This window comes from Amblyomma americanum, chromosome 11, assembly GCF_052857255.1.
Source record: "Amblyomma americanum isolate KBUSLIRL-KWMA chromosome 11, ASM5285725v1, whole genome shotgun sequence".
Classification (NCBI taxonomy): Eukaryota; Metazoa; Arthropoda; class Arachnida; order Ixodida; family Ixodidae; genus Amblyomma; species Amblyomma americanum.
In genome coordinates this window covers 50,084,186-50,102,983 of record NC_135507.1, presented here as the reverse complement: position 1 = coordinate 50,102,983, position 18,798 = coordinate 50,084,186, and the positions used below count along the sequence as shown (strand labels likewise).

The 18,798-nt window shown below is 47.7% G+C and overlaps 1 protein-coding gene across 5 annotated transcripts in view; it reads right to left on the bottom strand.

The window, feature by feature from the left end:
* The window catches only part of LOC144109436 (uncharacterized), a 128,611-nt gene extending 109,884 nt beyond the window's left edge, over positions 1-18,727 (bottom strand). For all 5 annotated transcript variants that reach the window (XR_013309595.1, XR_013309596.1, XR_013309598.1 and 2 more), the window contains exons 1-2: positions 18,576-18,727; positions 11,591-11,848 (exon numbers count right to left, since the gene is read on the bottom strand). Coding sequence is in view for 1 of the 5 variants with exons in the window: in XM_077642230.1 (XP_077498356.1) it covers positions 11,591-11,782 (192 nt within the window). In the remaining 4 variants the exon portion in view is untranslated. The remainder of the gene's footprint in view (positions 1-11,590; positions 11,849-18,575) is intronic.
* Positions 18,728-18,798: the final 71 nt, after the last annotated feature.

Below are 18,798 nucleotides of genomic sequence, written 5' to 3'. Positions count from 1 at the left end.
TGTTTTGACGTAATTGAGCTGTTTATTGAGGACACGTAACCTTGCCATGAAGTTTTTTCTGCATTACGGCGAATATATCGAGCTTTTGCTCTTGCCTTTTTAAAGCTTATTAAGTTCTCGTGCGTTGGGTACCTACGAAAAATTCCCCAAGCTTTGTTTTGTTTCTTTTTTGCATCTCTGCATTCCTGTGTAAACCAAATTTTGTGATTCTGCTTTACTACTCCAGATGACCGAGGAATTGCTAGGCGTGCAGCTGTTAAAATGCAGTTCGTGATAGCTTCATTCAGTTGGTCTATGCTGAGGTCATCTGAAAATATTTTATCTAAGCTGGCCCTTTCTCTAAAAAGTTCCCAGTCGGCTAATTGTAACTTCCACCGTCGTGGTTTCGTTGGGGTGACTAGTGGTGGGGATGTTAGGCTTATTGATACAGGGAGGTGATCGCTGCCGTATGGGTTATCAATGACATCCCATTTAAAATCACAAAAGATAGAAGGTGAAGTAAAAGACAAATCTATGCAACTCATTTTTCCCGTGCTCGGAGAGCAGTATGTATCTTTGCCGGTGTTAAGAAGGCAAACATTATTACTTAGAATAAAATCTTCTAAAATACGACCTCTTGTATCAGTGTGTGCACTGCCCCAAAAACCGCAGTGGGCATTAAAATCACCAACTAGCAGATATGGCTCCGGTAGCTGTTCTAAAAGGGATTCTAAATCATGAAGTGTTACTGTTAGGTGTGGTTCAAGATATATGGTGCATATTGTGAGTGTTTTAAAATGAAGAATGGTGACTGCGACGGCTTCGTATTTGGTTTTAAGTTTGATCTCGCGGGTTGCCACACCATTCTGGATGACAATGGCAACACCTCCAGACAGTTTGCTTGCTTGCTCTCGGTCACACCGAAAGATATTGTACTTGTTTAAAATATTTTTTTGTTTTGGACCTAAGTTGGTCTCCTGTAAGCACAAAGCCACCGGGGACATTGTGTTTAAAAGCTCTTTTATGTCAGAGTAGTTATTTATTAGTCCTCGGCAGTTCCACTGTATAAGGAACGCCATATTTGACTAGTGTAGTTAAAACTTAGGGTACCGGTTTTGGGGGTGCCAATACCGGGGTCTTTTTTCTTTTTCGCTCCAGGGAGCTGTGCCTCTGCTGCAGCAAAGACGAATTCTGAGTTGTGTCCATCGCCTCATTAGAGGCTCTGGACTTCCGCGGTGAACCCGCAGGTGTACGGTTTGTGGGCTTCTCCCGACTGGGGGAAGCCTTACGGGCGGCCGACTGAGGGGCCGGCGGGCCCTTGCTCAGAGGTGGCAGGGCAGCCTTCGCTGCATCTGCCGGGGGCGGGGGTGGCCCTGCCTCAGGCATTTCCTGGGCAGTGGCCGAAGCCTGGTGTGGTGTGCCGCCCCTGCGCACCACATCGGCGAAATTTGTTTTTGCCGTGAACTGGAAAGCTGATGGGAGTCTTTTCCGAGCTTCTTGGTATGTTATGTTTTCCTTTGTCTTTATTGTTATTATTTCCTTCTCTCTCTTCCAGGTAGGACATGACCTCGAGTACGCGGGGTGATCCCCTTCGCAGTTCGCGCACAGTGGTGAAGCACTGCAGTCCACAGATTCATGATTTTTTGACGAACATTTGGCGCATGTTTGGCGGCCACGACAGCTCTGTGAGCCATGGCCAAATCTTTGACATTTGAAGCAGCGTCTGGGGTTTGGGATGTACGGTCTTACATTTATTTTGAGATATCCTACTTCTATGGTTTCGGGAAGTTGGCTGGAGGCAAAGGTCAGGACTATGTGTTTTGTTGCTATTTCCTTGTCATCTTTTCGGATTTTAATACGATGCACTTCGGTGACGCTCTGGTCTTTCAGACCCTCCAACATCTCTTCTCCAGAAAGGTTCAGGAAATCGTGTTCAGATATTACTCCTTTCACTGTGTTTAGTGATCGATGTGCAGTAATGGATACAGGAATGTCTCCAAAGGACACTATGGATGGGAGTTTGGAAAATTGCACTTTGTCTCGGATTTGGAGGAGTAGGTCGCCACTGGCTAGCTTCGTCACCTTGTAGCCAAGGCCCAGGGCGTCGGTAAGAGATTTAGAAACAATGAATGGGGACATTTTCCTAGCTGGTTGATCTAGATTTTCACTATGTACGACATGGTACCTAGGGAAAACTTTTGTTTTTTGCAGGAACTGCGTAGTGGCATCGGTCCGCCCTCGTTTATGAGGGCGATCATTTGTTGAAGGAAAGGGATCCATAAAAAAAAAGTTGTTTTTCGGCTGCGGTGGCAGCCACCCACCACGGAGCCCAACATGGGGACGGGACAGAAGGTTGCAAGCAAGGCCTGCCCGCGTCAGCTGTACACCGCAACTATAACCGAATATGACGCAACTCAGGGTAGTTCGTCACACAAGGTTAACCCTCGCCGCCAGGAAAAAGGAGAAACCAAGAAGTGAGTAGGGGATAGGAGAGTTGTGAGAAAGAAGATAGGAAAGTAAAAGATGGAGGGGAGGATAGGAAAAGGCGACTGCCGATTCCCCCCGGTCGGGTCAGGCCGGAGGTGCCGTCTACAGGAAGCTGGGGCCAAAGTGGTGTGTTGCCTCCGCCAAGGGGCCTTAAGGGTCCAAACGCTCGGCATCGGCTCAACCACCAGGATCCCCTTTTCCCCGGACACGGCGATGCCACGCACGGCGAAGCGCGGGTGCTCGGGTCCGTGGTGATGCACAGTTCACCATCATCCCCTTGCGGGGATGTCCCTGCGGATGCTCGGGAACCCGCGGTGTCGCCACTCACCGTCGCGACGCCTGCAAGCTGCAGGCGCCCCCCTGCGGGGCGACTAAGATACGAGGTGATGGAGGTGAACAGGGAAGTGTACGAGGTTAGGCCCCACCCTTTTGCACAGGATGGCATCCACTACGGTGGTGCCACTGGCAAGAAGGTGGGTAGTAGGATAGGTCGCCAGGCAACAGCTTTTTTGGGGGGACCTAGAGCTCTGAAGGAACCAGTGTAGAGAAGGAAGAATTAAGATCAAACGGACAATGGAACCATAGGGGAAGAAAGAGACGCAAGCGCCAGGGCCAAGTTAATTCAGATGTAGGTTTCATTAACATGCAAGGTGGCAGGAATAGACTGAAATGGGAGGAAATAGAAGAACAGTTAAGACAGGAGGAATTAATGGTATATGGTTTAGCGGAAACACATCTCAGAGACATGGAACAACCACCCTGTAACCCAGACTACGCATGGGAATATTGCAATAGAACAGAGGGCAGCAGAAAGGGAGGTGGAATTGGGGCATTCATTCATAAAAGTATGAATTTTCAAAGGGTTAGACTGGGATGCAGGGAACATTTATGGCTAAAAGGAACAGTGGCAAGCAAGCTAACACTCCTTGGCTTTGTATACCTGTGGACAGGGGTCAATGCCAAAGAGGAAAACAGGAAAATGTTAGAATGTATTGCAAGCGACATTGATGAGCTAGGAGGACAGGGCGAGATAATTATATTAGGTGACATGAATGCACACATAGAAGACCTGGATGGGTACACGGATTCGACAGGAAGCATGCTGCAGGACATGTGTGACAGGCATGATTTAGTTGTATGCAACAGCACCGAGAAGTGTGAAGGGCTCATAACATGGGAGGCAGGGAGTCTGCACTCGACGATAGATTATGCACTAATGTCACAGAGGATGTATAACAGATTAGGGGTAATGAGCATAGATGAAGATGGTTCCAGAAGTCTAGGTAGTGACCACAAGCGTATCAAGTTGAGCTTCAGAAGAAAAAGCAATGTAGGACTGAAGCAAAATGAACAATCAGGGGGAAATTTTTACTCAGAAAAGCAATTGGAAGTAGCAGCCAAAAGAATCGAGAAAGTAATTTTTGAGGATAGTGAAACAGAATGGACTTATACCAAATTAACTCGATTACTGGAGCTAGAGCTAGCTAAGGTGCGAGTAAAGCTAAAAGGGAAAAGATGCAAACCCAAGAGTTGGTGGGATGAGGAGGTCAAGAGGGCAATAGAAAAGCGCAAGGAAGCATCCAGAGAACACAGATATTCCAAGAAGAGGGGGGAACCAAAACCCGAAGTAGACAGAAAATGGGATACCTTCATAAAGTGTAGAAGGGACGCATCCTATTTGATTAATGAGAAAATTAGAAGAAAGGGTGCTCAAGGGGTGTCAAAAGTAAATAAAAAGGATAGAAAAGCAGCCCGAAAATTCTGTAAACATCTAAATGCAATGAGTAATAAAACTAGGCTAGAACAAAGGTTTATTGTTACAGATGAGGGTATTCGACTAGAAGGGGATGAAGCAATAAAACACACAGGAACAAGGATGACGGAAAAATTTTTCAGCAAAGCACGTGGTACATAATTTATCGAAGGAGGATAGACCGGTTACAGCAATAGCTTCACTTGAGCAAGGAGAGTGGGAAAGGGCAGAGAAGAAGGTTCCTAGTGGCACATCAACAGGACCAGATGGTATCCCGATTATGTTGATAAAAGAAGTTAGGACCAAAATCCAAGCAAACATTAACACAGGTAGTGAACAAAATGATAGTGGATGAGAATGTCCCCGATGAATGGCGATTAAGTAGAATGAACTTGATATATAAGGGAAAGGGGGACAAAGCAGACGTAAGTAACTATCGCCCCATAACAGTGACATCTGTGGTTTACAGGGTGGTGATGCAAATTATAAAGGATAGACTGCAGGCTTGGGTGGAGAACGAGGGAATGTTAGGGGAACTACAGAATGGGTTCCAGAAACAAAGGAGGTTGGAGGACAATCTATTTTCATTGACACAGTGTATAGAAATTGCGGAAAAGGAACATAGGCCCTTATTGCTAGCATTTCTGGATATTAGGGGAGCCTATGACAACGTTACTCAGGAGCATTTGTGGGACATATTGGGTACATTGGATGTGGAAAATGGAGTAATTAATCTTTTAAAAGATATATATAGAGGTAACAGAGTGCTCATAAAATGGGAAAAAAATGTATCAGGGCCTGTAGAGATACAGCGGTGGCTTAGACAAGGATGTCCTCTGTCCCCTTTGTTGTTCATGTTGTACCTGCAAGGTTTGGAAGCCAAGCTAGAGGGGAGTGGACTAGACTTCAACCTATCTTTTTTCAAGCAAGGGGAATTGATTAAACAGACATTACCGGGACTAATATACGCGGACGATATAGTGATAATGGCTGACAACAAGGAAAACCTGCAGAAGTTGTTAGACATATGCAGTACAGAGGGAGATAGATTAGGCTTCAAGTATAGTAAGAAAAAATCTGCAGTCATGATATTTAATGAAGAGGGCGGCGAGCATAGAATACAGGAGTTCGTGCTAAAAGTAGTGAATCAGTACAAGTATCTTGGGGTGTGGATAAATAACAGTGTTGAGTATCTGACAGAGCATGAATATGTAATGAATAAAGCTAGTAGGAATGCAGCTGTCATGAAAAATAGGGCACTGTGGAATTACAATAGGTATGAGGTGGTAAGAGGGATCTGGAAAGGGGTGATGGTCCCTAGCCTGACCTTCGGGAATGCGGTCCTGTGTATGAGGCCAGATGTTCAAGCAAGGCTGGAAATTAGGCAACGGGGAGTAGGGAGGTTAGCTTTGGGAGCACATGGCAATACACCAAATCAGGGGGTACAGGGGGATATGGGATGGGCGTCTTTCGAGAGCAGAGAGGCTAGCAGTAAGATAGCATTTGAGGAACGATTGAGAAGGATGGAGGAAAAGCGGTCGGCTAGGAAAGTTTTCAGATACCTGTATATAAAGAATGTTGACACGAAATGGAGAAAGCGAACTAGAAAATTGACAAGCAAATATCTGGACAGCAGTAAGGGGGCAAATCAGCATTTATCGGTTAAGAAAAAGGTTAAAGGAACAGAGAGAGCTTTGTGGAAAACAGGGATGCTGACGAAATCGGCACTGGAAACATACCGGACCTTTAAACAGGAAATTGTCAAAGAAAATATCTATGATAATTGTAGGGGAAGTTCTTTGTTGTTTGAGGCCAGGACTGGAGTTTTGCGGACTAAGACGTATAGAGTCAGGTACCAGGAGATAGACACTTTGTGCATTGCGTGCGGAGAGGAGGAGGAAACGGCTGAACACTTGATACTTTTCTGTAAAGGGCTTCACCCTACAGTGGAAGGCAGCGGGGCTGACTTACCCAAGGCATTGGGGTTTAGGGATAGTGAAGGGAAAGTGGATTTTAAGAGGTTAGAAGTAACCAAGCGAAGGTTATCTGATTGGTGGCTAAAAGCAAGACAGGAGTAAAATTTCACAAGACATGGCTAGGTGGCTTGAGCCACCGCCCGATGTAAAGGGTTCAGCCGTATCCATCCATCCATCCATCCATCCATCCATCCATCCATCCATCGGCATGGCGAGCGGAGTGCGAACGCTTTATGGCCGTGCATCTTGGTTTTGATTATTTATTTCCACTACATTTGTGGCTTTCGTTTGTAAATGGTTTGAAGGAAACCAATTTTGAACAGTTGACGCTGTTGTGCTTTTTACCATAAATGTTATATACTCAATTGTCGCATGTCTCACTGTAGAATGTAGCTTTGTATTGCGTTTTATACTGTTCAACAATCGCAACTCCAGTCTTGGCAGCAGCTGACAGTATGATTAAATAAATAAAAAACAAAAAAGGTGGGAATGCCATTTGTTTTCATGTTGTTGGCAGGAAGACTTTATGGCCACTTTAAAAGTGCTTTGCGCTCTCGGTTGCTGCATAATACCCGTTTTACATGCACATGCTTTGTGTGTATCATATATGCTACCGTGGGCATTACTTCGAGTGTTCCCGAGGTAAAGGAGGCGGGTCGCTCTTAAGCACACATCGCCTCCTCTAGTCTGGCCATGGTTACGAAAAGCTCTCTGGGTAGTTTGTCATGTATAACGCATAACGCATGCGGGACAGAGACGTGGGAAGTTGTTCCTCTCTGGTTTTCGTTGGGATTGGTTGGTTCAGTTGTTTTCTGGCATGCTGGCTCCAGCGCTTACACGTTCGCAGCTCCGTCCATGATCATCAGGTGTTGTGGCAACCAATGGCGCTGCCGCTACATCCGCTAAATTAATTGTATGTTTTGCAGCTCAAAAAATTCGGAATCTGCTGGATGAGATGCCCAATGGGAACGACAGTGATTTTGGAGACCTGAGTGATGGTGATGATGAATACCTGCCTGACACCGCGACAGAAGCCATGGCCGATCGGACTGTTCACAACAGCAATGACAGTTCAGGAGATGAGGCTGAAGAAAGTACTGACCCCCACTGCTGCACCAGGTCTGTCGACAGAGGACACTGGAGGAAGCGCCTCTTAGACTGTTTGCTTCCATCATTCGTGGAGTCGGGCACAATGCCAAGTGTAGTGGAGACCCCACTGACTTATCTTCGTGAATTTATAAGTTCCCCGATGATGGCGTCTGTCGTTGAACAGGCGAACTTGTACAGCACTCACGAAACTGGAAATTCGCTCAATGTAACCATGCAAGAAATTGAAAAATGCATTGGTGTGTACTTGATGATGGGACTTGTACAGATGCCGAGCGTCAGGTGTTACGGGGGAATGGAACAAGATTTCCTCTTGTTGCTGATGTAATGCCTCGGGATCGATTTGAGAAGCTCATGAGGCTTCTCCATTTTGAGGACAACTGCACTGTCTCAGAAGACGCGAAGCAAGACAAGGCCTGGAAGATACGGAAGTGGCTAAATGCACTTCAGGAGAATCTGTGCTCAGTTCACCCTGAACAATTAAATAGTGAGAATGAGATTATGATATCATTATTCACAGGACGTTGCCCCATCAAGCAATATATGCCAGTGAAACCTCACCCATGGGGCATCAAGCTGTGGGGCCGTGCAGGCACCTCTGGTTTCCTCTATCAGTTTGATGTGTATCAGGTCAACAGAAAAAGCAGTACAAGTCTGGGTTGGGTGGCGACATTGTCATCAGGATGTGTGAGTTTCTGCCCCAACCCAAAGGCTACAAAAGTACCTGCAGACAACTTTTTCAGTTCTTCAGACCTTGCTGAAGAGTTCTCAAAAAGTGTGCTGGGGTTTATTGGAATGCTTTGAAATAACAGACTCTCAAGAATGTCACCTGAAGACAGAAAATGATTTGAAGAAAGAAGGGCGTGGCACCTTTGATTATGCAGTTGACACAGTAAAAAACTTTGTGGTGGTCAGATGGTATGACTACAGGACAGTGATACTAGTCTCCAACTATGCCACAACTGAACCTGTTCGTACAGTACGCAGATGGAATAAAAAGAAAAAAAATTGTTCAAGTAGAACAGCCAGCCACAATAGCGACATACAACTCCTTCATGGGGGGCATAAGCCTTTTCAACTACCTGGCTGAAATGTACAAATTTCCCCTTAAATCCCTTAAGTGGTATTTGTACCTACTTTACCACATCATGATTGCATTGGTTAATGCCTGACATTTGCAGAGAGCACACTGCTTCCAGTTGAATGAAAAACACATCAACCTTCCCCACTTCCAAGCCAGCATAGCAGAGCCACTCATGGCAGTTGGAAAACAACCAGTTGGCAGGCCATCACTTTCAGCACAGCCAGCCACGAAAAAGCACAAAGCTGCTGTGAAGCCACCAGAGCAAGACCTGTGTCTTGACGGTGTTGGCCATATGCCAATGTCGAGTAGCAGCCGGCCTCGGTGTAAGTCCTGTCCCTGGCAGAAGCACAATTTTTCCTTTGCTTACTGTGTAAAGTGCAAAGTGCACCTTTGTTTCAATTTCAACAAGGATCGCAACTGCTTCGCCGCTGGGCGTCGCCCATGCACTAACGCCCAATATATCATGTATGATACATTTTCTTTTCTCGTGAAATAAAGGCATAGAAGAAATGAAAATGACTGGCGATCCTTCAAAAGTGTTTCGAGCAGATATAGAAAAAATCATTTTTACTACTACTCAGTAGTTTTTGAGTGTTACAGGGTTAAGTAATTAGGCTTGTTATTTTCCTACAATATGAAAAATAATTGAGATATACTGAAACAAATTATGGCTTTGAAAACACGAACAAACACATATACACACCTAATTTTACTAGGATATATTCATTAATAAAAATGCTCATTTAAAGACCTGCGTCTCCTCTTAAAGGGGTATAGACACATAATTTTGGTGGCATGTTTTATTCTCTACAATGATGCGGAAGACACTACTATGCATGAATCACCATGTAATATTCGCCTACAACTGCTAAATAATTTATAATCGAATTTTTTCTGTCGTGCTGTTTCGGTTTTGGTTTCGGTTTCAACAGCCGAACAATGGCTGTGACATCAAAGAGTGCTTTTGTGTCACGTGAGGGAAAGAAAAATGTCCATATAATTGCTGCTTCATCGTTTTAATTTATTGTAGTGCTGAAGCCAGCCTTCCTCAAGAGCCGGAATGACAACGAATGTGGAAACAGCGATTATATGGACGTTTTTCATGTCTCACGAATGCGAGAAAATGCATGCGGCCTGCACACTGCCGACTCCGCACTGACTGCACCAGCATGTCTGCCGCAGCGCGAGCATGACATCACGTGCAAGCCATGTATACCGTATTTCTCTCCTTTGTTGGGAGATTCTGCTTTACAAGAGGTTTACAAATATGTACTTCGGTAGACCCTTTGCCCAGATACGTGAATCAGGCTAGCTGTACACTGTTGCTGAAAAGAGACAGGTAGAAGACTCTCTTTTGCATTTGTGTTGCATTTGTGTTAATTATGTGTAACTCATTGATCCTTACATATAATTCATGTAGTACGTATGCGATGTTGTTACTTTTCTTGTTTTGCTTTGTGTATTTTGCTGTATAATTTGCCACCCCCCTGAGCAATGTAACGGGTGACGGGGCCACGTCAGGCAAAAAATGAATTGCCTTTTGTCCCGTCACTTCTGACAAATCGATGTCAAATAAACTTCAAACTTCAAACTTCTTTTGTTGACATGCACTGTTCACGTCTCATTGTACAAGCAAAGAAGCCTACCTTCTTAGCCAGCAGCACGAGTGACCCCAACAATCCATATCTAGACGGAACTGCAGTGGCTGTTACTGTTCCAAGCCCATTCTTTTTTTCTTGTGTTTTGACAAAACTCAAGAGCAGTTGCCATTATGTCTGGATGGAAGCCTAGTGACAGTTACCATGTATGAACAGAACTGTAGTGACAGATTGTGGTTCCAACCGGATGGACAGAATTGTAGCAGCAGTTGAGGATTTATGTGGATGGAAGTCTCGCGGCAGCCAAAATTAAAAACACTTTCGTCTGGACCTTCGAGGAGAGTGGATGTCCCCTGCCTCTCCTCCCGAGACGTGTTCGTGCTTTTCGACGACACAGTCTCGCTTCAGCCGCGCCCGGAACACCCCCCTGCCCGCCCTTTGGACAATCGCAAAGAGCACCGAGCGCGCCCAGCGCCATCCGGCAGCCCTCCCAAGAAGCTACTAGGCCGCCCCAACGACCCGTCGCCCGCGTAGGCACCCCTTGCCCTACTCCTAGTAGACCTGTTTACCCCTACTTACTCCTAGTAAGCCTACTTACCCGGCCGCTTCGGCGGCCGAGTAACCCTCGCCCGCCGGGAGAGCCTCTTCAGGCCGTCGTCGTCAGCTGCAGCGGCGACGACCCATGTTCCTGAAACCCCCCAGCAGCCGGCGCAGCTGACGACGTTGGCGGTGGCTCGTTCACCACCTCAACGCCTGCTGTGCTGCCCTGGTTGAGAGTGCGGCTTCCCTGTTGCCCTCCGCCCTCCCCGCGTGCACTGGTGCGTGCGGGGCCCCGACGCGCCGTCTTCCATGGCGGTCTTCAGCGTTTCTCCCCTGCTGCTGTCCTGATGCAGCCCCCGGCGGTACAGCCAGGCCCGCATCCCGTGATCCTGGACATGGCCGCCGGTCCTTGTGCGCCAGCCCGCTGACACCCCGGCTGTTACACAGCTCCTGCGCGCCGCCGGAAACAGCGACATTCAGCGCACCCCGCCGCGCTGCTACCCTGTAGCAGTTTCTCCGTGGTCCTCACCGGCCACCACGTGGTGGCCTCCTGAAGCCAGCCCCGGCTATGCTGCAATGCAGTCCTCGCCCACCTCCGCCCAGCCTCTCGGCTGCTCCGGGGTCATAGGCTGCTTGCCTCCTGCAAGCCCCCCGACACGCGCACCACTCCCAGCGTGTGCCGTTCATCCTCCCCTTCCCTGTTGTGGCTGCTGGTGCTGCGGGGACCTGCCTTCCTGGACGCCGAGGGCCACCTGCGCGCGACGCAAGCAGACATCCCCCCCCCCCCCCCCCCCCCATATCCCCTCTCTCCATCCCCGCTCCAAGCTGTGCCCCCGCGATAAGGGTGGCAGAAGGCGAGCACATTCCCCCCACGTAGCACAAGAAGAAGAAATTAAAAAGACGGAACTGCTGCTTCAGCAACAGGGTTTGCATCTGCGAAAGGTAGATGCATGGACACCTACTTCATTAAACTTTAGAGCAACATAAAACAAACACGCGAAAGGAAGAAAGGAAGACAGGACGATGCGCCAACTCGCCCAGCAACAAGTTTTACGTGAACACCTACCTGCCTTGTCGCACCGTTAGCTCCTAGAGACAACTGGAAAGGTCCTTCACTGGCACACACTGATGTCGTCAAAGCTCCTGGCACCACACGAGCCTCCATAGCTCGTGCCACACCGTCAGCTTGAGCACTACACAATTTTTGGCGCACTGGGCACACGTTGCTGTAGCACACAGGTCCATTACGCAATGGCATCGTGTCCCACCAAAAGCGGTGGAATCCAGTCCTGGTTTGCTTCTTCCCGTTGCTTGAACAGTGAGCCTACATATGAAAGATGCAGATTAGGTGAAGCACTGCAGCGAAAGCTCGGTCTGGGCTAGCAGGTTAGTCTAAGAGACCACACCAAAGTACCAACCTCCTTTGCACAGACATGAACTGATCAGCAACTGTTCCATCCATGCCTGTCTCTTTGCGTCTCTTTCGCGTTGCTTTTGCACTGAAGTGCTCTCTTGCAATTTTCTTTAAATCAGCAGTATATATGCCGCAGGCTCACATGTTAAAAAGTGGATGTCACAAACTCTGACATCTACACTCCCTACCCAACACTTGGTGGCATGGGTGATGGTTTCCAAGCAATGGATAGTAGGCGTGGCCTTGACAGCTGAGGGCTACTTCTTGAGAGTCAAAGAAGGCATTAAGTTTTGCAAATTTTACAAATTACTCCTAACATCTGAGACACAGTGAGTGCTGTGGGTGTGCTAACCACTAAAATGCATGGCGCTGTATCCATAAAGGTAACAATGACATCCGGTTGGCAGTGCACATCTCCCCGTACAGACTTCAGAGAAAGAGAAGGGACCGAGGCAACGGTGGCAAAACTGCTCATTAATGCTATCTGACAACGCGTGCTGTTATAGAAATAATGCACAGTGTGCGCTACCTAACATACTCACCAGTCATGAGTTGGATACTGCTTTTAGAACAGAAAAGCCATAACGGGACTGCTCTTCGCTTCTGCAGGAGCAGGATGTCTGGGTGAACGAGTTAGTGCATGTGAGCTGTTTTATCAATCTTTATAGCAAGTCGCCACAGCACTGCTTTGTGCGCGGGTTCTGCATTCTGTCTAGAGTAACGCACGGCTTCCGCTCAATGTGGTCATGCTGCACAGTGAAAGCTACATTTTTCTTGCCAAAGTATCTCTCCTGCAAAAGTGTTACTGCTTGTGCCAGTCAACAAAAGACGACCAATTGTTGAGTTGCAAGTTGCTACAGAGTGGGAAATTTGTCGCCATACAGGCCACTTACAAAATGTGGCCAGCCGGATTATTCCTGCAGATCCACAAGCAGCACCTACACGCCAATTGTGCTGCGATAGTGACTTGTGACAGAGCTAAATTGGTTTGCACAGGCTAACTCATTCAGCCAGACAGTCTGCCACTGCTGAAGCGAAGGATAGTCCCTTACTATTTAAAGTAAAAATTGATTCTCTTGCTTGTTCTGGAAATGCTGACGTTTGTATGGCAGCAAAAGACAGATTTATCGCAAAGAAAAAAGATCTTCCCGCCAGTCAATTCAGAACTCCTCACATCCTTACGGAAAAGAATGGGCTGCCACTGTTTCGAAGTGAATGGCAGTGTAGTACAGCCTCTGGCATCATTACTCACAAAAGTGGTGCCAACTCATGCATTTTACATGCAAAATCTGCTGGTAATGAAGACACCTCTATTTCATTTTTCGGGTCTTTTCTAGCTTATAAACGTTCTGTTTCAGTGAAGGCGGTCTCTTAGCGATTGGAATGCAGAATTCTATGGATACCAGGCAACTTCTATTAGTGCGTAAGCAGTAATCCAACGGATACCAACCCCAAGCAAAATCATCCATTGTCTCTTGCCTTGTCTGTTCGCAGCTTGTCTAGCGCAAGCGTTCCATCCCGTAACCCTGCCAGCTCATCGTCATCTTCTATGTAGTACAACTCTGTGCTTTCGAATTGATTCGAATGTAAACATTTTCTGCGGTTGTTTTGTCCTCACTTATGCCATGGAAACGTATGTGCACCGCCAGAGTGTGACATGCGATGTTCATTGGAAGCGCAAGTCACGATGGCCTCTTTTGTATATGTGCGCATCAGGTCACCAGGAGACCACTCCCGCTTTTCCCAGGGCAGCCCCACTAGCAGTCTTGCACCCACAGTCTTGTGTTGTCCTACCTTCCAGAAACATGCATTATGCGCTACTAACAGTTACAGTTCATTTCCACCTCCCGCTTTTTTCAGTCCTCGGCCCTGCCCAAGGTGTAAGGTATATAGGTGAGCACACAACACGGGAAATGCATTGAATGCTAGAGGCCAGATAAAGTAAAGTACCAATGACGCAGCAGCAACAGAGCCTGCAATCACAACATCCTGTATCAGCCCAGCGATGAAGCCGAAAAAAAAAGCTACATGAACTATCGCGGTGCCATTGAAATGGGATGCTACCACCCGGCACTTGTTTCTTGAGAAGTTTGGTTCTTGAAGCGAAGGTCATCTGATTGGTAGCTAAAATCAAGACAAGTAAAATTTTTTACGTGTCATGGCTAGGTGGCTTGAGCCACCGCCCGATTTAAACGGTTCAGCCTTATCCATCCATTCATTGGCCGGGCAGCCACCACTAGCTGCAGCGCATTTCGTGTTCGCTGGAGTTTGATTTTCAGCCCACGTTCAGCCCAACCATAGGCGCTAGTGAGAGATGTGCCCTGCATGCGTTCACAACCTTGTAGCAAAAACGCGGCACTGAAGCCATAGCCTCCTCAGAGGAGGCTTTGCTGAAGCTATAGACCGTCCGCGTTCATTGGTGTTATCGTTTACAACCTTCTAGACTCCGAGATAAAGGAAGGCGCATAACTGGCTCCCTGGGGCAGTGGACACCTCAATCTCGCCTTAAGGTACGTGGCAGAACGGAGAGAGATGTGGGCTGCATTCATCAGCACTGACAACGTTGTGGCAGACACACGCCACTGAAGCAATAGGCCGCAGCGTTCATTTCGCGAAAAACCTCTCTCGATCAACCATTAACTGCCACCTGCCAGGGTGGGCGCGTTGTCTATCCAGTGTGCGGAACGCACTCAACGTTACAGACGCCAAGCCGCGTCTAGTTGCACGATACACCACAGCTTTCGCTCTCTAACCAGGTTTAGCCGATTTAGCAGTTTTTTGGCAACGCGGGCAAAAGACCCGGAGCGCAGTGACGGACGCTCACCAGCGGCGACGCATTTCTATATTCAGCCTGACCTGTATGGAACGAATTTTTCTTGCACGCAAAAACGCGTGTGATACCAGTGCCTCCTTCAGTTTTTTGATGATGTCAGGGCGGCGCGAAAACAAGGACCAAAGAGGCACACGAACACAACAGGACTGGCGCCTGTCCTGCTGTGTTCGTGTGCCTCTTTGGTCCTTGTTGTTTTCGCGCCATCCTGACATCATCAAAAAGCTATGCACAATGCTGCCAACCCTAGGGATTTTCCCCTAGATTTAGGGAATTTGAGCTTTGTTTAGGGGGAAAGGGATTTTTGTTGTAATCTAGGGAAATTTTACTTTCCGCATGTGTCTTTTTTATTTTTCGATGTGAATCGGCTCCTTATTCACTGTTTCTTCACCACCTTGATTTTGAGAATCTGGCTATGCGCCATGTGCACGAGGGGAAAGCGTTGTTGGGATCGAGGTGGCGTGGTCGGGCCGGGAGGAGGTACGAGGATGACGGGACTCAGAGAGACTTTGGGGGGACAACAAGACATTCTATTTACATGGTGAAGGAAATGCACGGACTGTACAGAGATGATGAGGGAAGCGCTGGTAGAGACTCGATGGGTAAGGCGGACGGGCGCCCTGAAATAGGGTTTGCCTCCGGTTCCCGCCTTCTTTACCCGTTAAGAAACAAGTCTGGCCACCGCCCTTGAACAGAGTCGATGGCGCATCTGCCTAGGCAAAAGTTGGGACGCTTCCTTTGCTTCGAATTTCCTGGTCGGTTCCTGGAACAGTCTAGCTTTAGCAGTACCAGAAGCACGCTGTCCAAGAAGCACGATTCCTCGAAATCACGGCTGAAGGTAGTTGGGTGTGTTTAGAGGAAACTGACGCCAACCAATATTTTTAACTTTAGCCAAGGTTTCTGGACCAACGCGGTCTCTTTTTCAGGGGTGACTAAAGTGTGCCAGCAGCAGCGGGTTGCTGCCTTCGTTCTCCGTTTGTTAGCGCGTGGCGCACTCCATGCACTAACGTACGCGGAGGAGAGTGTTGCTGGAGTGCTATTCATCGACACCTTTGTCAGCCGGATGTGCCATGACTCCGCAGTCGCCTCTTGAACCGGTTTGGCTCCACGGCCAAGACGCTCACCTCCTCGAAGGCTATCCTGTGGTCGGCGCGCTCGCAGAGTTCGGCGAGGGAGTTAGATTCTGAATTCATTTGCCGGATGTCATTTTTGTGTTGCCTTATTCTTTGGTGGAGGTTTTTTGTTTCGTCAATGTATGGTGCCGGGCACTTTGATCATAAGATTTTGTAAACGACACCTGGTTGTTTTTCTCTGGGACATGGTTTTTCGGTCGTGGCAAGAAGCGGCTTGTTGTCGAAACAGGTTTGTGAGCCTATGTCGATTCCATGTTTTCTCAGAATGCGTGCGAGTGCCTCGCTGGTTCCCCTCACATATAGAAGCACAACACGCGCGTTTCGTTGTCTCATTGTTAGCTGGTTCCCCTGTCCTCTGAGCTTGACTGGCGACCAACGCGCTGTAATAAAGCCACGTGTGTAGCCATTCTTCTGTAGGCCGGCGAGAACGGCGGATTCTGCTTTTTTCTCCGCTTCAGAGGAGCAGATTGACTTTGCTACTCCAGTCAATCTGCACCGCACATTCTTCGTCACCACGTCATCATCATCATCATCATTTATTTTTCCCTTAAGGCCCCGCCCCTTCACAGGGTATTACATAAGGAGGGCTTCGTACATAGGAAAATACAAGAACAAAGCCAAAGAGGTTTAAAAAAAACAGATCTAGTAAAACATATATAAACATACAAAGAGGGAAACTAGGACAACGATACAAGCAGTAACATCAAATGAGACACAATTAGAACAGTTAAAAAAATTCAATCGAGCAGAGAGAGGAAATTACAAACGAATTGTTTCAGCACTTTAATCTAAGGGTGAGCTGCTTGTTGGAAGGGCTGGTCTAGGTTGGACTCTCTTGGCTGGGTTCCGGTGAAATTACGTAGAAAAATTCGTGACGAGTCTCCTTAGAACCAGTCCCCGTGACTCGCCAGTTGAAGGTGAAGTGGTTAGTCTTTTTGGGGCCCAAGTCGACCCGGATGCAAGCAGAAAAGAGTCGTTGGTCTTTCACAACAGCTTAGGCGACTTCATATGAAGTCTCGCAGGCGTGTGTCACCACTTCGGTCACAAAGGAGATGCCCTCGACTTAGCGTGACATAAAGCCGATCTGTTTGCGGGATGTACCGTTGGAGCGTGTACCGTACAGAGACCCAAAGAACTTCATACCTCTTGAGGAGATATACCTCGGCGGAAAAGTGATGTCGGCACTGTCGGAACCTCACGGCATAGACCGAACCATTACTCATAACTTCCGCCTCAGATGTTTGGAATTTTATATTGAAGCGGCAAGCCAGATATTAACCAGATTCCCATTGGACAACGTCCAGATCAAGAGACTGGAGCCAATCGACCCGCAAGTTGTCATCGAAAAGCGGATTTATTCAATAGCCCCACTTGCCACATCATTCCCTTCTGTGGTGCCAGAAAGAGAAATGAACAAAATTGAAGCAGAATGGAGACTGCTCCGCAATAGAGAAATGGACCTGCCGGCAGATGCGAGCGTTCAACGCTTTTGGAAACGAGTGAGAGACGCCTGGCAAGGAGATGGGAGCCCAATGTTCCCTCTCTTGAGCGACTTCGTCTACAAGCTTCTCTGTTTGCCGCACTCCAGTGCAACAGTGGAGAGAGTTTTCTCTCAGATCAACCTGATGAAAACAAAGACCAGAAACAGCTTGATGACGCAAACCCTGGCAGCTACGCTTCACGCCAAGCGGGTTCTAAGAGGGGCCAACTTTTATGACTTTGCAGTGAAAGAACGCTTAATTGGCCTCATGAAAAAATAAATGTGTATGCAGGAGTGAAACTCAGTCGGGATGCCACCCGAATGACGTGTCCTATGTTTTAGCGTTTGTTTGTTCACGCCAACATTTGGGCACAAAGTGGATTTTCCCTCGCTCTTTGACTGCAGCCGGTGAGCGTAAGTGTTCACTGCGAGATTTTCGTTCATTTCAGGACTTAGGCCAGGATTTATTAGGCTTTGATAATAACTAATGTTTTCTTTACCCGTGATCACGTGGTACGCGAGTTTGCATGGGAAATCAATGTGTTATTTATATCAAAGTTGCTACCAAAGTGTGGTAAGAGGGTCTCTGCGAAATAAAAGAGTTCACAATTCAACTACGCACGTTTTTTTCCATGCCTGATTATTTTTTTCGCATCTAGGGAAATCTAGGGAAGTTTGAGTGAAAATTTGGGGGAGAAGTGGCTTTCAAGGTTGGCAGCACTGGCTATGCACCAACTAGCCCAAACCAAAGTACCTCCTTCAGTGTTGATACGTATGTGGCTGTGCAGCCAACTCGCCGCGCATGCAATGACGCATGATGCATACGCGATAAACGCCCATGATAGCGCGAGTTCGGCAGCAGGGACTCACATGCGGCTCGTTTTCGCGTAGCGGCGTCCCTCATAGTCCGAGTCGCATTGCGACGCTAAGCCCAATAAACGCGCCAACCAGCCAACCCTTACGTCACGTGTGCACTGTTACCCAACTCAAATACATGACACGGCACTGAGCTGTGTTGACGTGACAGTTTTTGCTTACCAATGGTGGCAATGACAATGACGAACTAATAAGCGCATGCTAGCTAAGCAGGTATACACACGAGAAATAAACTTCCCGCCACTCGGACGTTCGGCTCGTGCTCGAGTTAATAGACAGAAAACACGTCATTGAGAAGAAGACTACGTAAACACTTACTCTAGAGTCGACAGACGAAAAACGGCGCCAGGACGGACAGGACGGCGCACAAAATACGAACTTGTACGGTCATTTTGCGCGAGTTTTCTCGCCATTGAAGCACACCGCGGGAAAAAAGTAGCTAGTTACCAGGCTTGACAGTTGGATTGGCTTGGTCCGATTCCTCCTGGGGAGGTGCCGCCAGGGGGAATGCGGCGCTGCAGCTAGCGGCGCGGTAGGCTCA